Source organism: Centroberyx affinis, unplaced genomic scaffold (genome assembly GCF_046629955.1).
Source record: "Centroberyx affinis isolate AG114_WGS23_722 - 3 ecotype Tasmania unplaced genomic scaffold, CSIRO-AGI_Caff_v1 ptg000400l_1, whole genome shotgun sequence".
Classification (NCBI taxonomy): domain Eukaryota; kingdom Metazoa; phylum Chordata; class Actinopteri; order Beryciformes; family Berycidae; genus Centroberyx; species Centroberyx affinis.
This window is the reverse complement of record NW_027279068.1, coordinates 308,448-327,053: the sequence shown is the minus strand read 5'-3', so window position 1 is coordinate 327,053 and position 18,606 is coordinate 308,448. Positions and strand designations below refer to the sequence as shown.

General features: G+C 43.8%; 2 protein-coding genes across 2 annotated transcripts; one reads left to right on the top strand and one right to left on the bottom strand.

Moving 5' to 3' along the window:
• Positions 1 to 6,245: 6,245 nt before the first annotated feature.
• LOC139641787 (leucine-rich repeat-containing protein 52-like) lies at positions 6,246 to 11,928 on the bottom strand. The gene is made up of 2 exons (XM_071516383.1): positions 11,280 to 11,928; positions 6,246 to 6,574 (listed from the first exon to the last, which is right to left on the bottom strand). The coding sequence occupies exons 1-2, from the start codon at positions 11,926 to 11,928 to the stop codon at positions 6,246 to 6,248; spliced, it is 978 nt and encodes a 325-aa protein (XP_071372484.1).
• Positions 11,929 to 14,901: 2,973 nt separating this feature from the next.
• On the top strand, positions 14,902 to 17,278 carry mgst3a (microsomal glutathione S-transferase 3a). Its single transcript, XM_071516384.1, has 6 exons — positions 14,902 to 15,051; positions 15,534 to 15,658; positions 15,854 to 15,927; positions 16,070 to 16,127; positions 16,303 to 16,375; positions 16,519 to 17,278. The coding sequence occupies exons 2-6, from the start codon at positions 15,542 to 15,544 to the stop codon at positions 16,653 to 16,655; spliced, it is 459 nt and encodes a 152-aa protein (XP_071372485.1). The 5' UTR covers positions 14,902 to 15,051; positions 15,534 to 15,541; the 3' UTR covers positions 16,656 to 17,278.
• The last annotated feature ends 1,328 nt before the right edge of the window (positions 17,279 to 18,606 follow it).

Below are 18,606 nucleotides of genomic sequence, written 5' to 3'. Positions count from 1 at the left end.
TAAGAGGGAAAGTGACAGGTGCAAAACCAGAGCTTGGGGCCCGAAATATCTTAAAAAGAGAGACAAATAAAGAAAGGGAGTGATAAAGACAGACATGTCGGAGATAAGGGGAACAGAGTGGGGCGACGGAAATTAAAGGCCCTTTTTCACGCTCCACAATTATTTGCGCAAAAAATATACCACAGACCAATTTGCAGATTCCCTGTCTCAGTCTGAAATATCATTGTGCGGCGTTTCGGTCGGAGCTTAGTGTGAGTAAGCATCTCGTTATCTCACTTGTGCAGCCAGCTCCATCGGCTTAACATAATTGTGAACCAGTCTGGGCCCCCAGATTACACTAATGTACAATACAGCGCATCTCTAGCTCAGCAGTGTGTGTGTATGCGTGTTGCATATGTGCGTCCTGTGTGTGCCGGCTTTTGCAGCGCATACATATATATGTGTTTGTGCGTCGGTGTGTGTCTCTGAGCTAACTAGACCCCAGTGTACACCATAAGGTCAGCATATGGGTTTTTGACTCGGCCGCTAATTAAACACCCGCTGACCTTCTAAATACCCACAGAGCAAAAGAGGGAAAAAAGTAGATTAAAAGAGCAGGAAGAGAGGTCAAACAACAAGACAAAGCAAAAAAAAAACAAAAAAAAAACACTTCTCCAGGCACAACTGTGACGCACAAAAGGACACACCATCTCCTCTCAAATGACCTTTTATTGCTGGGGAAGGATACAGAGTTGGCAGGCCCCTGAGCCTGTGTGCAGATATATAACAGCAGTAAGAGACCAACCTCTCTGCCAAGTGGAGGCAGCTGGGGCAACTGGCTTCCTCTTCATCGTCAATCAATAGCCACTCTTCCAGAGGAGGCCGAAGTCGAGCTTGTCGATACCAGGGCCGATAGAAAACATTTATAACGTGGGATTGAACACGCTTGATTTCATTCATTTGAAACGATAGAGCCCAGCTGGATGTGACAACAATGACAGAGATGCTATGGGGAAACTGAGAGAAATGAAAATGGAGAAAGCCCTGGGCAGCCCGCTTTGTCCTGTAATGAAAACCAAGTGTCTTCACATCGATCACTCATTCACCTGTGTAGTAGGTCTGCACCACTTATTCCTCTCCCTGTGCCTTCATACTGTCAGAATATATAAGCTAAGTGACAAAAAACAAAGTAAAAGAGGGAAAAGTACAAAACAAGGAACACTCATAATATACTCATACTATTTATATGTTTACAATTGTAAGCATAAGAAATGTAATTAACTTAATATAAGTTGCAGCAGTATATATACTATATGTCCAGTTCCAGCTTAGCACAGCAGTGTGGTTGGTTTGATTCAGCGGTGCGGTTGACAGTAAATTGGTTCTGCCATGCATATGTGGCAGTGATTAATGATGAAATATTGTTGAAATAATTGAAACACGGACACCCAGTTACCAAGCGCCAGCCACTGGAAATATATTTCTCATCTCTAACTTTGGTGTAACTCATTCCAATGCTCTGTGACCAAAGGATTTCCTTCCTATTCTGTTTGTGTGTGTGTGTGTGTATGTGGGAGTAGATGTGTGTCAGAGGGCAATTATAGGGTTGGTTAGAGTTGCTTTTACTTGATGTCACAGCTCACATCTTCAGGCATTTTACAGTGGCTTTTTTTGCCTTCAGCCCAGTAGGTGTTTGATTTAACTGACATGCCATACAAAATGGTGCAAAAAAAATACAAGCTAAACAACCACAGGCAGTAAACGGGGCTCTGGGACCTTCTGGATCCCATAGGTGTACGTGGCCTATAATGTACCGTAACACCCTCGCCTGTGTGACTCACTGAGCTGTAAGAGACCAGCCGGCGTCTCTTACAGGACGTGCTGTTGACATGACCGTGGCTAAATGAGGCCGGCCCAGTCCTGAAGCACATACTGCCCACTACCTGACCCTGGCTGCCCACTGACGAGACACACAGCTGCAGTGCCTCAAACACACCTCCATTCAAATTAGACAATGTGTAAATTGACAACAGTACCACTATATGTCAAGTTCAATACTGGATTTCGGGGCTTTGACTGTGTCGAATGCAGCTATTCTGTTAAGTGTGAGTAAGAGGTTTAGTGAAAGTAGTGTATTTATATTGAGAGCGCTATACAAGTCAGGACCAAGCTTCTTATAAACTCTTATACATTCTGCAATCCTAGGGGTGATTCTTGTTGGTCAGTAAGGGAGGCAGAACCGACACATTTCTGTGTGTGTATGTGTGTGTGTGTGTGCATGTGTACACACACGCACACATAAGTCTGGGATGAGTTTGCGGTATGGGGGTGTGAGAAGTGCAAGATGTTGAAATTCACCACCTCAACTTAGTAGTATTGAAATTCTGCACATTTAGCTGCTATACCTCCAGGTCCATATAGAGGAAAAATTGTGAATACTAACAGGGTTTTTTCCTTGAGACTGTGTGGTGGGAAGACGGGAGGGTGGGAACAGCATCCTATGTGTTTATCAAGACTGGGAGATATGTGGGCGTTCCTCGTCATTCCATCTGGGTCACTGTGGCGACATGAGTTAGGGGCACCCAGCTATCCTATTCCTCGGCCGCACCCTTCCCCTCTTGCCCCACCTCGTGCCTGTGGCATCCCGTTGCCTCATCGCTATGCTTAGTGGAACGTAATGTACCCTTACAGCTGAGACTATCCGGGATATGCATGTATTATGTATTATATGTAGATATAGATGCAAGTTCATTACACAGACCTCAATAGACATGCACATTATGCAAAGCATTTTGGATATACTGGAGGAACCCATGCAAATATGACATCACCCACAGCCATGAAAGCAACCAGCAACCTATAGCTGAAATGTTCTGAGGCATTTGAGCATACTGCTTTAGTAGGCAACTTACAGTTACAGTACATGGGTCACTGACTTTGATTCATACTTGTGGCATACAGTAATGCCATGCCATTAAGTATGTTTGGGTCATTACAAGCATAGTTATGCATAATGCTATGAGACAAGATCACTGTCTTACACCCCCTTACATGAGGACGCACACACAGACACACATACACAGACACACACGATTCATTCCTGAGTGTCTTATTTCAGTGGTGTAATACAGATGTATTACACTCATACCAAAGGCCTGTCTTCTTGTTTAGATCCAATGCCACATGTAGCTGCAACAGGAAGAACTACACAATAAAGGTCAAGCAGGAAATGAACTTAGCACCCGACAATGCCGCTCAACTATTCAGAAACAGCATGTTCATACTGTTGGTTCATTAGTTACACCAATAACATTGTGCATTTAGTTCAGTTTGGACCAATCCCAACAAATATGCACATCAGTGCCAGTAAATGTGTGAGGAAATGTTTTCCAGCAGTTTTGCAGATATTGAGTTAATTTTGCAGATATAGACAACAGATGAACGGATCTGCCACTCTAATAAATCCAACTGCACACAAATTCTGGCAGTACCACCACTATCTCACTCCTCACAACCTAATATGCACAGTACAAGTGCATAAATTGCTAGTTTATCAAGTGAAAGCAACTTAGAAGCAACATAATTATACCTTGCTGGTACAACGTCAAGTTGTCACTGTTATTAATTTGTACTTGCCTACATCTTGAATCTGAACACAGCGTAAAACCTGCAATGAAATGGCAAAAAGTGGCTCAATTGTGACAATCCCAAACACCCTTAAGATGTATGCAGTTGAATAACAGTGGTGTGATGAAGCCTACTGTGGTAGTTAAACATGAGCAGTAATGAATATTTATTCGAGTATCACTCTTGTGTTTAAATGTGAATTGCACATGCTGTATGTGCCGCAAGCTTGCGCCACGTTTGTGTTTTAGAAATCTTGCACAAACAAATTGGAGCTTTTCAGCAGATGTCATGATGGCATCCAGAACCTCCAGCAGCCACTTTTAGCCACAATGTAGATGTCCCTCTGGATTTTACACTAGCTGTGTGCAAACTCAAGAAGTAAAATTGAATTACAGTGATATTGTGAGCTGGTTCGGGTGAAAATCTAAGGACTTTTCCCTTACTGCAGCTGTTGTAGGGATGAAGGGAGAATCACCTCACCTAAGTTTATAACAGTCACTGTCAGGGCCAGTGGGGTGCTGCAGCCAGAAGACTGTAGGCGAAAAATATGTCAGTGTTGATTTATACTGTATTCCATTCAACTTTGTGATGGCTGTAAAATGAGGGGTATCAGTCCTCAGACAAAGCAGATGTTGATATCAGGGTTCAGTGATATTTGTCAGTCTTGGCTGAAATGAATTTCCTACTGTGCTTCCTCAGAGCATTAGCTGTGTTATTGCTGTACAACTTCCAACAGCTGTAAATTCATTGGGTTGGGGTAAAATCCTTTTCAATTCAATCAATTCAAAATGTAAATAAAAGTCTCTAATTAACTTACTAATGATGGAGCATGAATTACTCTCAAATTACTCTCAAATGATTACATTTAGGAGCTCTGTGGCATTTCTTTTAATCTTTTTTTTATCTTGCAGAAAATCCCCTTTCTGATCTTAATGAATTTATTTTGTCATTTGGCCCCAAATCTGATACACACCTAGTAAGGCTTTTCGGTGCATCAACAGTGCATGCAGAATCAGAGAGGAGAGGACACTGCATCCGAACCAGTTACCCAACAGAGAGAAGATGGAGAGGAAATTAATTATCACATTCTCCTGTTTACCTGCCATCCAGCAGAGCCCACTGCCAAAATAGACCTCAGCAGCAGGCTGGGCCAGCTCACAACCTCACACTCATATCCTCAGCAGAAAAACCTCCACTGGAGATCGTTTTTCTGGGCTAATAGACGAGGGAAGGTAAACTCCCAATACAAAAACACACACCAACGCACAGACTAACACACTCGTCTGCTCACTCACACTCAAAAATATGCATGAGCACACTCACACATACAGCTACTCTGCACACTCTCTTGTGTGCATGTATATGTGTGCATAAATGCACGTACAATTACAGAAATATATCCTATCCTTTCATACAGATGAGTAACCACACCACTCTCACTCTCATATAGAGGCTCTGTGTCACAGATCTCCTGCCATGGCTGGCGCCATCATGGAGGTCCACTGGAGAATTGGCTGTGTGCAAATAATGCTAAATATATAACAACCAGGCTAGAAGAAGATAGTTGTAGTGTAGGTGTAGATCCATTCAGTAATGTTATAAGTAAAAGTGTTTGTCTGATAAGGAGTTTTTTTGCAAATATAGTATCTTGACACAGGAGAGTGTGTCTTAAGCTCCACTTTGGTCCTATCTCTACTCCAAGCACAATAAGTTGTAACTTGAGAAGAGTCAGCTCAGTGAACCTTAACAAACAACTGGTTTTTGGCTTTGTTAGCTAGCTAACTAGCTGCCAGGCTAATTTAGCAAAGCAACTGATGTTAACATGCAACTACTAGCCATTACTAGTTTCTACTAGTTAGCTAGAGTACAAATCAGATGTGTTTACAACAAGACAGTGATTGTTAGCTGACCAGAAACTATAATTTTCTTGCCAACAAGATGACATTATTGAAACACAAAATCACACTGTTTTTTCAGTAGCAAAATCCCTGTTGAAAAAAACAGCCGAGCCGACCTGAAGCTGGTTGACGGTCTGAGCTGGTTTCTGATAGACATTACTAGTCTTTTGCTGGTCTTAGCTGGACAGAGGTATGCTGGTCAAGGTGGTAAATGAGACCGATGCTGGTAGACCAGCATGTGCTCAAAATATACTGAGCTGGTCACCAGCTAAACCAGCATTTACGGTCAGACCATGACCAGCATAAACTAACCTCCAGCATAACCAGCTTGGCTGGTCTAGGCTGTTGCTTTCAGCAGGGATGATCAGTTCCCAGTCACAGCACAGAAATTAACCATGTCTATTGGATGTCTATTGGATTCTGTTGAGACGACCAACTCATACATTAGTGTTCACGGCTAACGTTTCCCAAGAGCTGAGGATCTCCACTATGGCAGCCAGAGTGTGCGATACGTCACCTGAAAGCCCCCTAACTGTGATGAGCAGAATGACATTCCCACTAGAATGGTTCAACTCACTCTCAGTGACAACCAAGCAGAGTTCTCTGTTAAATCCTCTCTTTTCCCTTTCAGACAAACTCAGTTTGATTGCAGGTTCATTACAGACTTCACAGACAGTTCTGGAAGTTCATCAGAGGCACTATGGCTAAGGGGATGCTTGCGGGCAGGGTGGGACCAAGTGATCAAACAGTATGTGAGTTTTTCAAATTCCCGTTGCCATGGTTACTTCCGGCCCCCGTGGCACGAGCCGTCCCGCCGGCCTCCCCTTCGTCTTCCGGATCGAGCTGTTCGTCTTTTTTCTTGATGTAGCGCTCATAGAGTACCATGATGACGCCCATCACCCAGGCAGACACGGTGCCAGCGGCAAAGATGACAAAGCCGATGACGATGAAGAAAAGGTAGTCCCAGGAGCCCAGGCTCTGGTGGCACAACGTCCGTAGCTGGAGGCCCACCTCGCCCAGACGAAGGCTCTGCATGTCAGCAGGTGTGCCACACACCGTCTGGCCCTCATCTGCAACATAGACACACACAAGGTACAAAGGATATGGGTTGATCATAGAACACAGAATGGTACACATTAAAGTTTTAGATAAGGAAGTATATCTGTAACACTGGGATACACAGGAGACAGCAATGCAAGACAAGATTTTCCTTTATCTGACACAGGAAAACTCCTGGCTGCTGCTATGACAATGGGCCACATGCATAAAACATGTCAGCTGTCCTCGAGTAACATCATTCAGACCCTTCAGTCATCTTGTTCTGAAGTAAACATGCAGAGTGTGGATTGCTTCAGGCTTCATGACATCAGTCCAAGACAGTGACATGGTACACATGGTCCATTTTCCATGAACAGCAACCAATAGAACTGCAGCTATTTTGTCAGTTCTCAATCTACAAATTGTTTTTATATCAAAGCAGAGTAGTTCAATGACAGATGTGATACATTAAAAATGTGTTTAACTGCAGATCATCAGTGCAAATGAAGTAACTTTACTCCCTAAATCCACAGGAATTCTAGTCAGCACACAAATGCAACCTTAGCTTATAATTAGCATATGACTGAAAGAATCCTTTGAAGTTGTGAGGGCTTCATCAAAATGCATAGGTAACTCTGCAAGGAAAAGTGATATCAATATTACATGTCATTAAACAGAAGGGACTGGTAAATAATTCAAGCACATTACTACATATCATTTTGCATAACATTTGTGAGAGGTGTATGGCAGTACTCAGAGCTGAAGAAGATATCCATAAGACTCCCAGGTTCACACAAATAAAAGACTAACGTAGAAAACTGCACCATAACAATATTGTCGTCCTTATCAGAAAACCACAAGGAATTAGAAGCTCCATGTGCACTAGTGTCTCGAGTTGATACAGCATTAAATTACCACAAATTCATGGGCGAATTATTCAAACTCCTTTCTCCCCCACAAGATTTGAGAGTAAATCAGGCTTTTGTGTCTCCCCGGCACTGTAGATAGTCAGGTTTCTCGTCAGCAGGCACTAGGTGTGATTACGCCTAAGACCTTTGCTGCAATCCACAAATCCTAATAAAAATGTTGAGTTGGTTTTCTGACAACTAGATGGATACAACTTCAAAGGCCTATCAGTCAGAATGTATTCTGCATGTAGGGAAATTAAATACGCTACATGATGGGTGCTGATGGATGTTGAACTCTGCAGCGGATGACAAGAAAGGCATTTGGCAGGAAAATAATCCTGAAGCCTGAATGTTTTGTTACAGTGAGCAGAAACTGGATGCAATACCCTGAGTGCTGCCATCTCCATCTCTGCGGCCGCATGTTTTTAATAGGCTTTTGTTGTTTCACAGCTTTTCGTGCTTGGGGGAATTCCCATAGGAGGAGATCAAAAGACTTGGAAGTTTCTGCACAGGGAACTGTGTCCTGTGCCCCTATTTCTCCAACAACCTTCATTTAACACACAATCATTGTGCTGGCATATTGTGCTATGAAGAATCTGGTTTGTGCATACATATAGGCCAACTGAAAAGGTGAATATTTCAGACAAAATGGAGACACTTTGACTCTCTGCACACCCTTCAAGACACTGTAGAAAATGGTAGACCATCACAGACTAGACACATGTAAAATGAAGGTAGAGTCCATGTATTGTATTGAAAGCTTCACTGCCTATTGAGTTACGCAATCACTGTAGAGAAACACCCTCAGTGCACAAAACAACACCTTCCTAATATTGTACCCCTTTTGCACAACCCATGTCTCACTTGTCTCAACTCATAATAATCCCTCTTTAATCTGTCTTGACCCCTTCATGTACATCTTCCCTTTATAAGTGAAGTGGATTTGCCAGGGAGGGGGAGGGATCACACTGTAGCTTTCACTTGGATTCACTTGACCGGTTTATTTCATAGAAAGAGCGAGTTTCGGAAATTTTTATACACTCTAAATCTAAATCTCTGTTTCTTCTTATCCCGAGAGAAGCTATTCAGTGGCTCCCAGATCTGAAAAATAGCATGGAGCTGAAGAACACGAGGACAGTATGCTTCTCTAAGCCGTATCCACCACAGAGAATTCGAAGCTTGCTCTGATCCCCTGAAAGGTGCCTGCTGTGCAGTGTTCCCACAATATACCATCAGACTCTCATTATAACACACACGCACACACGCATTCACACGTGCAGACACACACTAGCAGGCTCTCATACACATGCATGCACACACACACACACACCCACCACGAGACTCGACACAACAAGCAGCTACATTCTCATCTTCTTTCCCTGCACAGTTTCTTGCCAGAGTCTGCATGTGCGTGTGTGTGTGTGTGTGTGTGTGTGTGTGTGTGTGTGTGTGTGTGTGTGTGTGTGTGTGTGTGTGTGTGTGTGTGTGTGTGTGTGTGTATGTGTGTGTGTGCCTCACAGTTAGGAAGGAAACCCTTCTGGCTTCAACCCCCAAAGGGACTGGCATCAAAGGCGAGGGCTTTCCCTCTCTCCATCCCCGTCCATGCTCCACTCTATTTCTAGACGCTCTCCTTATATAACAGCAGAGAGAGAGTGCTAATCTAGCCAGGAAGGCGAGACAGAGGAGAATCTGTTAGTTCCTTCCTGAAGGTTTATTTCTCTCTCTATTGATGCGTTTCCTAAGCCAAGGAGACAAGCAAGCCGTGTTGCGTGGACCAGGTGAGACTCGACGAGAGATAACAAGGCTTATGGAGACGGAGCTCACTGCCTAAACACAGACGTCTCCAAAATGCCGTCCTTCTGTTTCCCCCCCAAGCCCTATATGTACGCTTTATCTGTGGCTGTGTGTGTGTGTGTGTTTATATGTGTGGATCTGTGAAAGTGAGCGTATGTGTGTGTGTGTGTGTGTGTGTGTGTGTGTGTCTGTGTAGTTGAGTGTGTAGGTGCATGCCTATGTATTTGCATGTGTGCGTGTGTGTTTCTGTGTGTGTACATGCATGTGGTCTGAGAGAAAATGCTAACGGCAGAGAGAATGAGATATTGTCTGTGCTATTGTCTACATGTGAGAGGGAAAGAGAAAGAGGGATAGAGTGTGTACGTGTATACATAAGAGAGATAGCGAATGTGTCTATGAGTGTGTGTGTGTGTGTGTGTGTGTGTGCGCGCATGCGTGTGTGTGTGCTTGTGCCTTTCTGGCAGCTGTCGCTGGAAGAGACTCCACTCCAAATTAAGCTAGACAAAAGGCAATGAGCAGCAGGAAAATAGGACAGCTCTTGCAGGACTCATTTTTGATTCTGCATAAGCTGCAGGGGGACCATGGTGAACTGCAGAGTATGTGCGTGTGTGTGTGTGTGTGTATGTATGTGTGTGTGTCTGAGAGACACACAGAGAGAGAGAGAGAGAAAAGCAGGGGATGCCTTTTTAGTAAGTGTGGCGAGTGTATTATAGCTATGGCGTTAGAATTATGACTGGCCCCTTGCTCAGTAAGATACACTATAAATAGCGGCTGCCCTTTTTATATATTGACACATCCACACAAAGCATAAGCATAATAAGTTAAAGAAAGGAAAATCAGACACATCTATCAGCTTGACAGCAATAAAACAAAGGGGGGATCAATATTTGATTCGGCACCTATGTGCTTCATTGATCGCACTTGCAGCACAGTGTCCCAGTAGCTGAATAAAATGGAGATTGATTAGTAATTTCGAGTTGAAAGAGTTGGCCCATGCAGAGACTCGCTACTTTTCCTCCCAAACTGCAAATTGCACAGGGGAATTAATGAATACAGCTGCCAATGCCAAGAGAAATCAAATGGCTCCCTGCCCTCTATCTCGTTTCAGCCCCTTTGTTATTTGATACTCTGAAAGCTGCTACGCTCCACTGCAGTCACCTGCGTCTCTGCCCACTGAAAGCTGAGAAAGGGGTGAACTTCAAAGACTTAAATAAACTGGATATAGTTGAGGTTATGTATACAGTATACATTACACACTATATTATATATTAAATTATATATTCATGATACACAATACACTATCCTAATGTTGAATATGTAAACTTTCAACACTTCTTGCACCTCTCACAATAATAATGTCCCATAGGTGATAATGGCATGAGGTACCTGTCCTGTGCCATCAAAAGTGCAGAAGTGACTGGGAGTTTAGATGTGACATGTTGTAAGGGAATCCAGTGAGGGCTCTGCATGTGCTTTAAAAAGAGTGTGAACATGGAAACATTCCTTAAGGGGCTGGAGGAGTGGGGCGCTTAACAGTGACATGAACAGATGCTCATTCAGCCATTTTAACAGGAGCCAATTATCCTGTACATCATCAAACACACTGATTTGGCTAGGTTTTTCTCTTTTTTTCCCTTCCAGAATACAAAATGTATTCCCTTTCTGTGCAGCAGAGGCACTTTAAAATAACTGTTTGGCATGTGGAGACCCACAAGCAAAAGGCCCATGGTTTACGTCATTATCCCATAATATATGACTGGAGTGGATCAGTGGATCAATCCTGATGTCTAATCAGATCAAGGGCTTTCTGAGGCACTTGATACAGTGGAAAAGAGCGACAGTAGGCTATTTTATGATGATGTGGACTGTGGAAATGCCAGCATTATGTCACGATGACAGATGACAAGGTATGAAGAATCGAATCGAATCGAATAGAAATAGAAATAGAAATAGAAATAGAAATAGAAAGTTAGCTCATATCCTAGAATAGAAGTGCTGTGATAAAACTATAGCCTATGCTTGCCGGACTCATCACCTTGGAACTTGAAGCCCTCCAGGTGGACCCACAGGCAGAGGTCCTCGTTGTCGCACTCGCAGCTCCAGGGGTTCCCGCTGAGCCCCACGGAGCGCAGGGTGGGCAGAGCGATCAGCGAGGTGATGTTGAGCACCGTCAGGTTGTTCCGGCTCACGTCCAGCACCTGGAGGGCCGCGTTCTCCGCAAAGGCGTCCGGGTGAATCTCCGAGAGCCCCGGGTTGTCCGTCATCCTCAGCATCACCAGGCTCGCCAAGGGGCCGAACGTCCTGTCCTCGATCCGGGTCAAGGTGTTGAAGGAGAGGTCCAGGTAGGCGAGCTTCCGTAGATTCCCGAAGGTGGACTCGGATATCTCCGTCAAGGAATTGTTGCTGCAATCCAGGTACACCAGGTCGGACAGGTAGTTAAGCGCCAGCGGCGGCAGCTCCACGATCCGGTTGTTGGAGATGATGAGCTGCCGTGTGGCCAGCGGCAAGTTGACGGGGAAGGTGGTCAGGTGTTGCCCGGCACATTGAACCACCAGCTGGTCATCACACACGCAGCGGTCCGGGCAGCCCGAGGACAGAGCCGGGGATGTGGTCACCCCCGTAGCGAGGATGAGCAGAGCTATGAGCCGCAAGGATTGCGCACTTGGCTGCGGGGCAAGACGCATGACACCGCTAAGGGCTTCATCAACCCCGTTTGGAGAGAGTCAAATGCAGTCGCATTCTTCATTGATGCATCCTTACCAAGTTGTTAGTCACAGAAATGTGTCCACAGAGGTCAAAACTCACGTTTGCCCGTGGCCACTTCTTGCGCGTAATGTCTCAGTTCATTCCGAGAGTCCGTGTTGTGGCTCCAGCGCGCATCCTGTATCTTGAACTTGACGATCACAACACAAGCCTTCATTCAATTCCAATTTTCATTAATTTATCAGACTCCTCTTCTTTTATCTCAACATAACTATTCACAAATTGTGACTGGCCACAAGGTCTGCTCGTGCTGCGTTGCGCTGATCACGGTCGGTTGTTCCCCTTCGTGTTTGCCATCCTCTCTCTTTCCGAAACTGAATCCAAATGAGAGGGGCGCGCTCAGCTGTATATGGGGGGCGTTGTGGAGTGAGCTCACGCTTTGGAGTGAGCTGGAGTGAGTGTGGAAAGCTCTGTGTGGCGGAGGTAAAGGAAGAACAAAAAGAGAAAAAAGAAAATCGAGGCAAGCAAAGTGTAAACTAATCCATGCATAGGTTACCAATGTGGAACCTATGTGTTGTGTCAAAGATGACCTACTTTAGAGTGCTGCAGCTAGGCATGCAGTAATCAACCTTCACTCATGCCTCAGGTGTGTGCGCGCGCGTGTGTGTAGTGCACAGTAGTCTGTGTGTGTGTGCATGCGTATGTGAGGCTGCAAATTAGCCTGTGTCTGTATATGTGTGTGAATGTGTGTGTTGCATAGGCATACACTAATCAGCCTTCATTACATACAGTATGCCTCAGGTGTTGGGGGTGGGGGGGTGGTAGTGTGTGACACAAAGACGCAGAGGCACCTGACACCTGGGACGCATGATAGTATGTGATCAGATCACACATGTTAGGCTTTAGAAACAAGAGAGAGGGTCAGTAATAGCACTGAGGGATGGGTGTCTTTCCCATATATGTTTACAAAAAGCTTCTCTGCCTCAGGTCTACACACGCTACAAACCACAGGGCTTTTACTACAATGACTGACATGCCAGCCTTAGGCCACCCCTAATGCAACTCTGCCCCGCTACAATCAGCACATGATGGGATGGGATGGGATGGGATGGGACAGGGTGGTCTCGGGCAGCATGTGTATTTCTCTCCCCTCTAGTCTTGGTACGTGTCCTGAGTCTATTCCTGGTTCTGTGTGTAGGTGTTGAAGTGCTGAATCAGACTCTGCGTGATGGAGGAGGAGGACAGATGTGCTGCTGGCAGTCCGTGAAAGAGACTATACCCAGAGTCAAATCAAGCCCCAGCTATCATCAGCACCCGCTGCTCCATGACCACACACACATACACACACAATGCAAATCGAAGCCTAGCTGTTCATGTAATTCTGCCCCTGTATCAGAAAATAGACTAATACGCCTATAGGCATGTATAACCTAATGCATTTCACACATGCCATCCTGTGGATTGTCCTAATCCACACAGCTGTCTCTATGTCATTCAGATGTTCAGTGACTTTATGGTGACATCTAGTGGCAAGTACTTGGTAGAACAACACTTGTCTATTCTTATATAATTCATTCTATCCATGCATTTTGTTATCCAGCTGGGCTGTTCTGAGATGCTAGAGGCTATGCATTTTTTTCCACATGATTCTTGATGGTATTGGTAGCAACTAATAAGTTTCCTTAAATAATAATAGGTAAAGCCTTAAAAAAAATCTTTCCAGTAGGTGTAGAATTGGTCTGTATAAAGGCAGTAAAACCGGTTCTTGGTGGGCTGCAATGCATCCAGTAGCATTGCCATTATAATGACTAGGCAATGTCTAGAGCTGATGTATGGAGATTATTTGAAATACTTAGTCTTGCATCCAGAATGAATGGACAGATATGGGCTGAAAGCAAATCTCTTCAAGAAGTGGCCTACCCCACATCACTTCTGCCCATTTAACCCCCTCCCATATCTTTCTCTACTCACCCTAAAAAGATTCTAATTAAAAAAAAACCTCCTCTAACTCTTTGGCCTTTATTCCTATTTTTTTGCAAGCACTTATCTCTTACATGATCATTCAATGCTCACAGGAATGCTGTCACACTATTGCCCTGACCTTTGCACTCCTTACTATTGGCTGATTGTAATGTTGGTGATCTAGGAACTGGAGCTTATTCTACTGTTGTACTAATTGTAAGTCAGATAAGCGTGTCACCCAAATCCCTAAAATGTTCAATATAAAAAGAATGTTATCCAGACCGCATCACAGGCAGACTAGTTTGTTTTTGTGCTCCCTTGGCTCTGTACTGGGCAAACAGAGCGATACATAAAGAGGAAGACCATTTTTAGTCAAAGTCATAAGCTATGTTGTACTGTAACTGGGAGTCTAAGGTATAACTGGCTGACAACCTCCTATAGGGCTTGGTTATTCCAAGTTATATGTAGGTTATGTGCTGTTAACAGTAGCAGCAGGAACCAAAACAATGTAAAAACAATCCTCTGTGAAGTGTGTGAACTACAGCCTGAGAAGGGGAAGAAGCAAGAGCTCTCACTCTGCCAACATTTCCGGGTACGATAAACGTCACCTGAAAGCATGGCGGGGAAACATAGCTGAGCAGAGTGTGCTGTCGTATTTGGCATTAAAGGAAAAAGTTGCGAGATATTGCCTACTGTTGCAGATATCTTGCATGGAAAACATCTTATATCACATTACACATGCTGAAAGTAGCCAACTGGTAACGTGGGGCTAAAGTATACGTTTTTGAGATGGGTAGTTTTCGAGAGAAACCAAACAGCTTTGTTTCAGGTGTGTGACAGAGTGGTCGCTATGGTAACAGCTTGTGCAGTCTGTCTGGGGCAAAGTTGCAGAAGGAGAGGGCATGCCCGATGATTAACGGCCACTTTTGAGGACTGGAAGTTAACCACCGAGTGATTCCTCAGTCAAACATAGACGATCTTACCGGGCGCCACGCCCTCCCCGCCTGTTTATATCTACGTCAGGCTCTACGCACACGGACCTTGAGCTACGCTTTGATTAAGAAACTACAGTGTAATCGGGTCGGTTACTGTACTTTCCCTTGCCTGCCGTAACCCAGCGCACCTCATCTTTGAAATCTAAGGTAAATGCGTCTGTTTTAATGGGATTTTCCGCTTTTGCTCTTTAACTTGTCATCTTAACCACAGAAGCCTATGCATGCTCCACTAGTATCCTCGACTGACCTCGTCCTTGGTCTCCTGTGGTCCTTTGCCTGTATGTTCTCTTTGTTGAAATGTGCAGAATCATATTTTTGAAAAGCTGCGAGGACACATTTAACAACGGCCAGAATGTGTTATGTGTTCATATGCTTGAATAGATATCTTAGCGTTTCTTTTTTTTTTTTCCCACCGACGGTCGTCTTGCCTAAAAAAGCTTCCCCTTTTCCTTTTTCATTGACTATTAATAGGAATGGAAGATGTGTGTTATTAAAATAAAAAAGTGAGAATTAATACTTTTTAAAATAAGATAAAATAATAAAATATATGCTTTACTGTTTCATTATGCCTTCCTCTTGATGTTAAGTAACCAAAAATAACTAGAATGTATTTCACTTTCCTCTTCCAGGTGTCAGGATGGTGGTGCTGTCTAAGGAGTATGGATATGTGGCGCTCACTGGCGTTGCCAGCATGGTGATGATTGGACACTTGGCAATGAAAGTTGGCAAAGCCCGCAAGAAGTACAAAGTCTCTGTGAGTAGAGTGATTGAGGTTAGAATGAATATCAGGAAAGAAGTAGTCAACTATTCCTCATTCAGGCCCTATAATATAAGTCAGGAGCTTTCCCCTTTAGTTGAACTTGAAATAGAAGGAGCAGCATCTTGACCCACCCTTCAAAACAAACTAGCAAGTCTACAGCTTGCTGACGTTGTTCTATTTATTTGACAGTATCCTCAGATGTACAGCGAGGACCCAGAAACTGGAAATATCTTCAACTGCATCCAGCGTGCGCACCAAAACACGTAAGTAGGCTTAAACACAGTGTGACTAGCCTACCGTTTAATAGCACACTTTCACTTACAGCTGTGTTGCATTAGCCTTTCCCCATACCTAGGTAAGGCTAAATGAGGTCAAAGTTAACATGCTGTTATCGCCTCTCACCAGTCTGGAGGTCTACCCCGCCTTCCTTTTCTGCCTGGCTGTTGGTGGCTTGCATTGTCCTGTGAGTTCAATATATTATATAATGTTGATTCTTACTGGCAGAGACTGAAGTGGAAATAGTAGTCATTTGGATTGTGAAATGGTGTCTTATCAGTTTGTTTGTGTGTGTGTGTGGCTGGCTGTGTGTGTGTGTGTGGGGGTGTGTGTGTGTGTGTGTGTGTGTGTGGCTATCACAGCGTCTTACCAGTGGACTTGGAGCGGTATGGATCATAAGCAGGGAGGTGTATGCACATGGGTACTCTACAGGAGGTAAGACAGTGTTTTTTTTAGTGCTTCTTTGGAGATGTTCACTGAAATCTTACTGTAGGTTTTGTCCAGCATGGCTCAAAAGAAAGTCTTTTATTCTTGTGGATGCCAGTACTCACCCTGCTGTTTCATTCATACCCAATCAGACCCTAAGAAAAGGATGCGGGGGGCGTTCGGGAACGTGGCTCTGCTTGGGATGATGCTGACCACTCTCAGCTTCGGCCGGCACCTGCTGGGCTGGACGAGGCCGCGGATGAGATCCTTTGGCTACTCCACCGATTGAGGTTTCTGCTGCATCCCGCTCCGCCCCAGCCGAGCATGGCGAGGCCCTAAAGATGGGCTCACACAATCGCATTTGAACCAGGCCCAGTCTGGATTAACTACCATACAGAGAGAGTGCTAACCTCTGACCGGTTTTATCATTTTTAGTCATGTGACGTTCATGTTGTCAAGTGACCTGACCGGTTCTCCTAGAAGGTTGATTAATGAATGTAGGCGATATGTCCACAGGTCAACACTCCCACGTGATTTTCTTGGCAGCTTTTTCAGTCCACCCAGAAGTGAAAATTTTGTGTGAAATGGCCACTTAAGCCTTAAATGTGCCCTAAACAAATAGAGATTCTATGAACAAAAGGGAAATGTATTTTTCATGATTGACGGACATAGTCTTTGTAACAGCGTCTAACCTTATTTTTACTCTTGCTAAGCTGCCAAACTCAAGCACTTAACACTCATGAATGTAGTCAACATATTAATAATGGAAAACTGTTAAGCAAAAATATTGCGGGTGTCATGTGAAAACCTCCTAATTCCATTCTTTGTGATTTTCATATTTTCACTGTAAAGGATTACATGCTCCTCTATGGGTTAATAAAAATTCTGAAAAGCTTTCAAAATGCACTGAGATACAATGTTTTTACCAGACAGTCACGATATTAAATATTATCCACTGGTTCTAAACAAGCACGCTGTAATTTCTGTCAGTGGGGGTTGAGCTGGGTGTAGATGCCATGTGAGTATAGGTTAACATTGCGCTACAGGTTTGTGTAAAGGGAGTGGCACTCCTTACTAATCTGGGTAATTGTTCAAAGTCCACATTGCTTGTTTAAACAAGTGGATTCATAACTCTGCAGTCAACGACAACATTTAGACAACTATAGGCAACTGTTGGGCTCAAACACACCCATGAAACATAATCATGTATGATAAAAAATTTAGCATCAGCCCATGGCTCGGGTTACAAGGATGCAGAATTCTCCAAGATCCTGTCCCACTCTATCAGCATGTGCAACTGGAGCCTCAGAATACGGGGGTTTCTATTTTATTATCAAACAGCAAGTCCTTATAACATTCATTTCTTACAGTCCACTTTGCAACTGCATCATATCATACATCACTGTTGGCACTTTAACAGTAAGATAACTCACAAGTCACACCAGGTAAAAACTCCAATAGCTTCCAGCACATTTGCAAAACACTCTAGTTAATATAGATACAGCAACAACAATCTCAACCGCACTAAACTTGAAAATATCCCAATGCTGCTAATCATCGTCTCCAATTCACACATTTGAAGGAGTGCCTCGTCTGACGGAAATACACACTAAATAGATCATTTATAAATATGACTTACATATTTCTGATGATATTTAACAATAACAGTAGTTATACTTCACATTTACATGTTTGGCCTCTTCTCGGTCTCCACTGGTGAATAAAACATTCATCATCAAAAGGAGCATAAACAAATCCGAGTTTTATACCAACATCGAAACCAGGATGACATTTTATACAACACGTTCAAGTCCTGTATAACTTATGACTGATCTGGAGTGAAGGCCACAATACTCTGAAGCATCATTTGATATTTCCCACCTAGAATTTGGATTATACTTGGGTGTTAAATTTGTACAACTGAACGATAAATGGCTTCCTAGAGGAGTGAGCTGTCTATTCTTAGAAGAATATGGCTTTTGAATATTAAAATCACCTTCCCGTTGTGATTTGCATGTAGGTTTTATGTAAGACCTATGATGCCAGTGTTAAGACAACCTGTGCTACCAGGCAATTTGGTTCGAAAGAGCACTTCTCTAATATTTGGTCAGCTTAGGGATTTCATCTTGATAACTCTCACGCTGTTTTGGGCATGTTGGAGACTTTCCAAAGGCTCGAAGCACTTACTGTCTCTCCCATCCCGTCTTTGTCCCTCGTTATCTTATTCCTCATTACATAAC

Bases quoted from the DNA above. Each gene is read 5' to 3' on its own strand.
- mgst3a (XM_071516384.1), top strand. From the start codon at position 15,542: ATGGTGGTGCTGTCTAAGGAGTATGGATATGTGGCGCTCACTGGCGTT. The intron at 15,659-15,853 runs GTGAGTAGAGTG...TTTATTTGACAG, and splicing joins GCAAGAAGTACAAAGTCTCT to TATCCTCAGATGTACAGCGA. The intron at 15,928-16,069 runs GTAAGTAGGCTT...GCCTCTCACCAG, and splicing joins CAGCGTGCGCACCAAAACAC to TCTGGAGGTCTACCCCGCCT.
- LOC139641787 (XM_071516383.1), bottom strand. From the start codon at position 11,928: ATGCGTCTTGCCCCGCAGCCAAGTGCGCAATCCTTGCGGCTCATAGCT. The intron at 6,575-11,279 runs GTGATGAGTCCG...TCTATGTTGCAG, and splicing joins GGAGGGCTTCAAGTTCCAAG to ATGAGGGCCAGACGGTGTGT.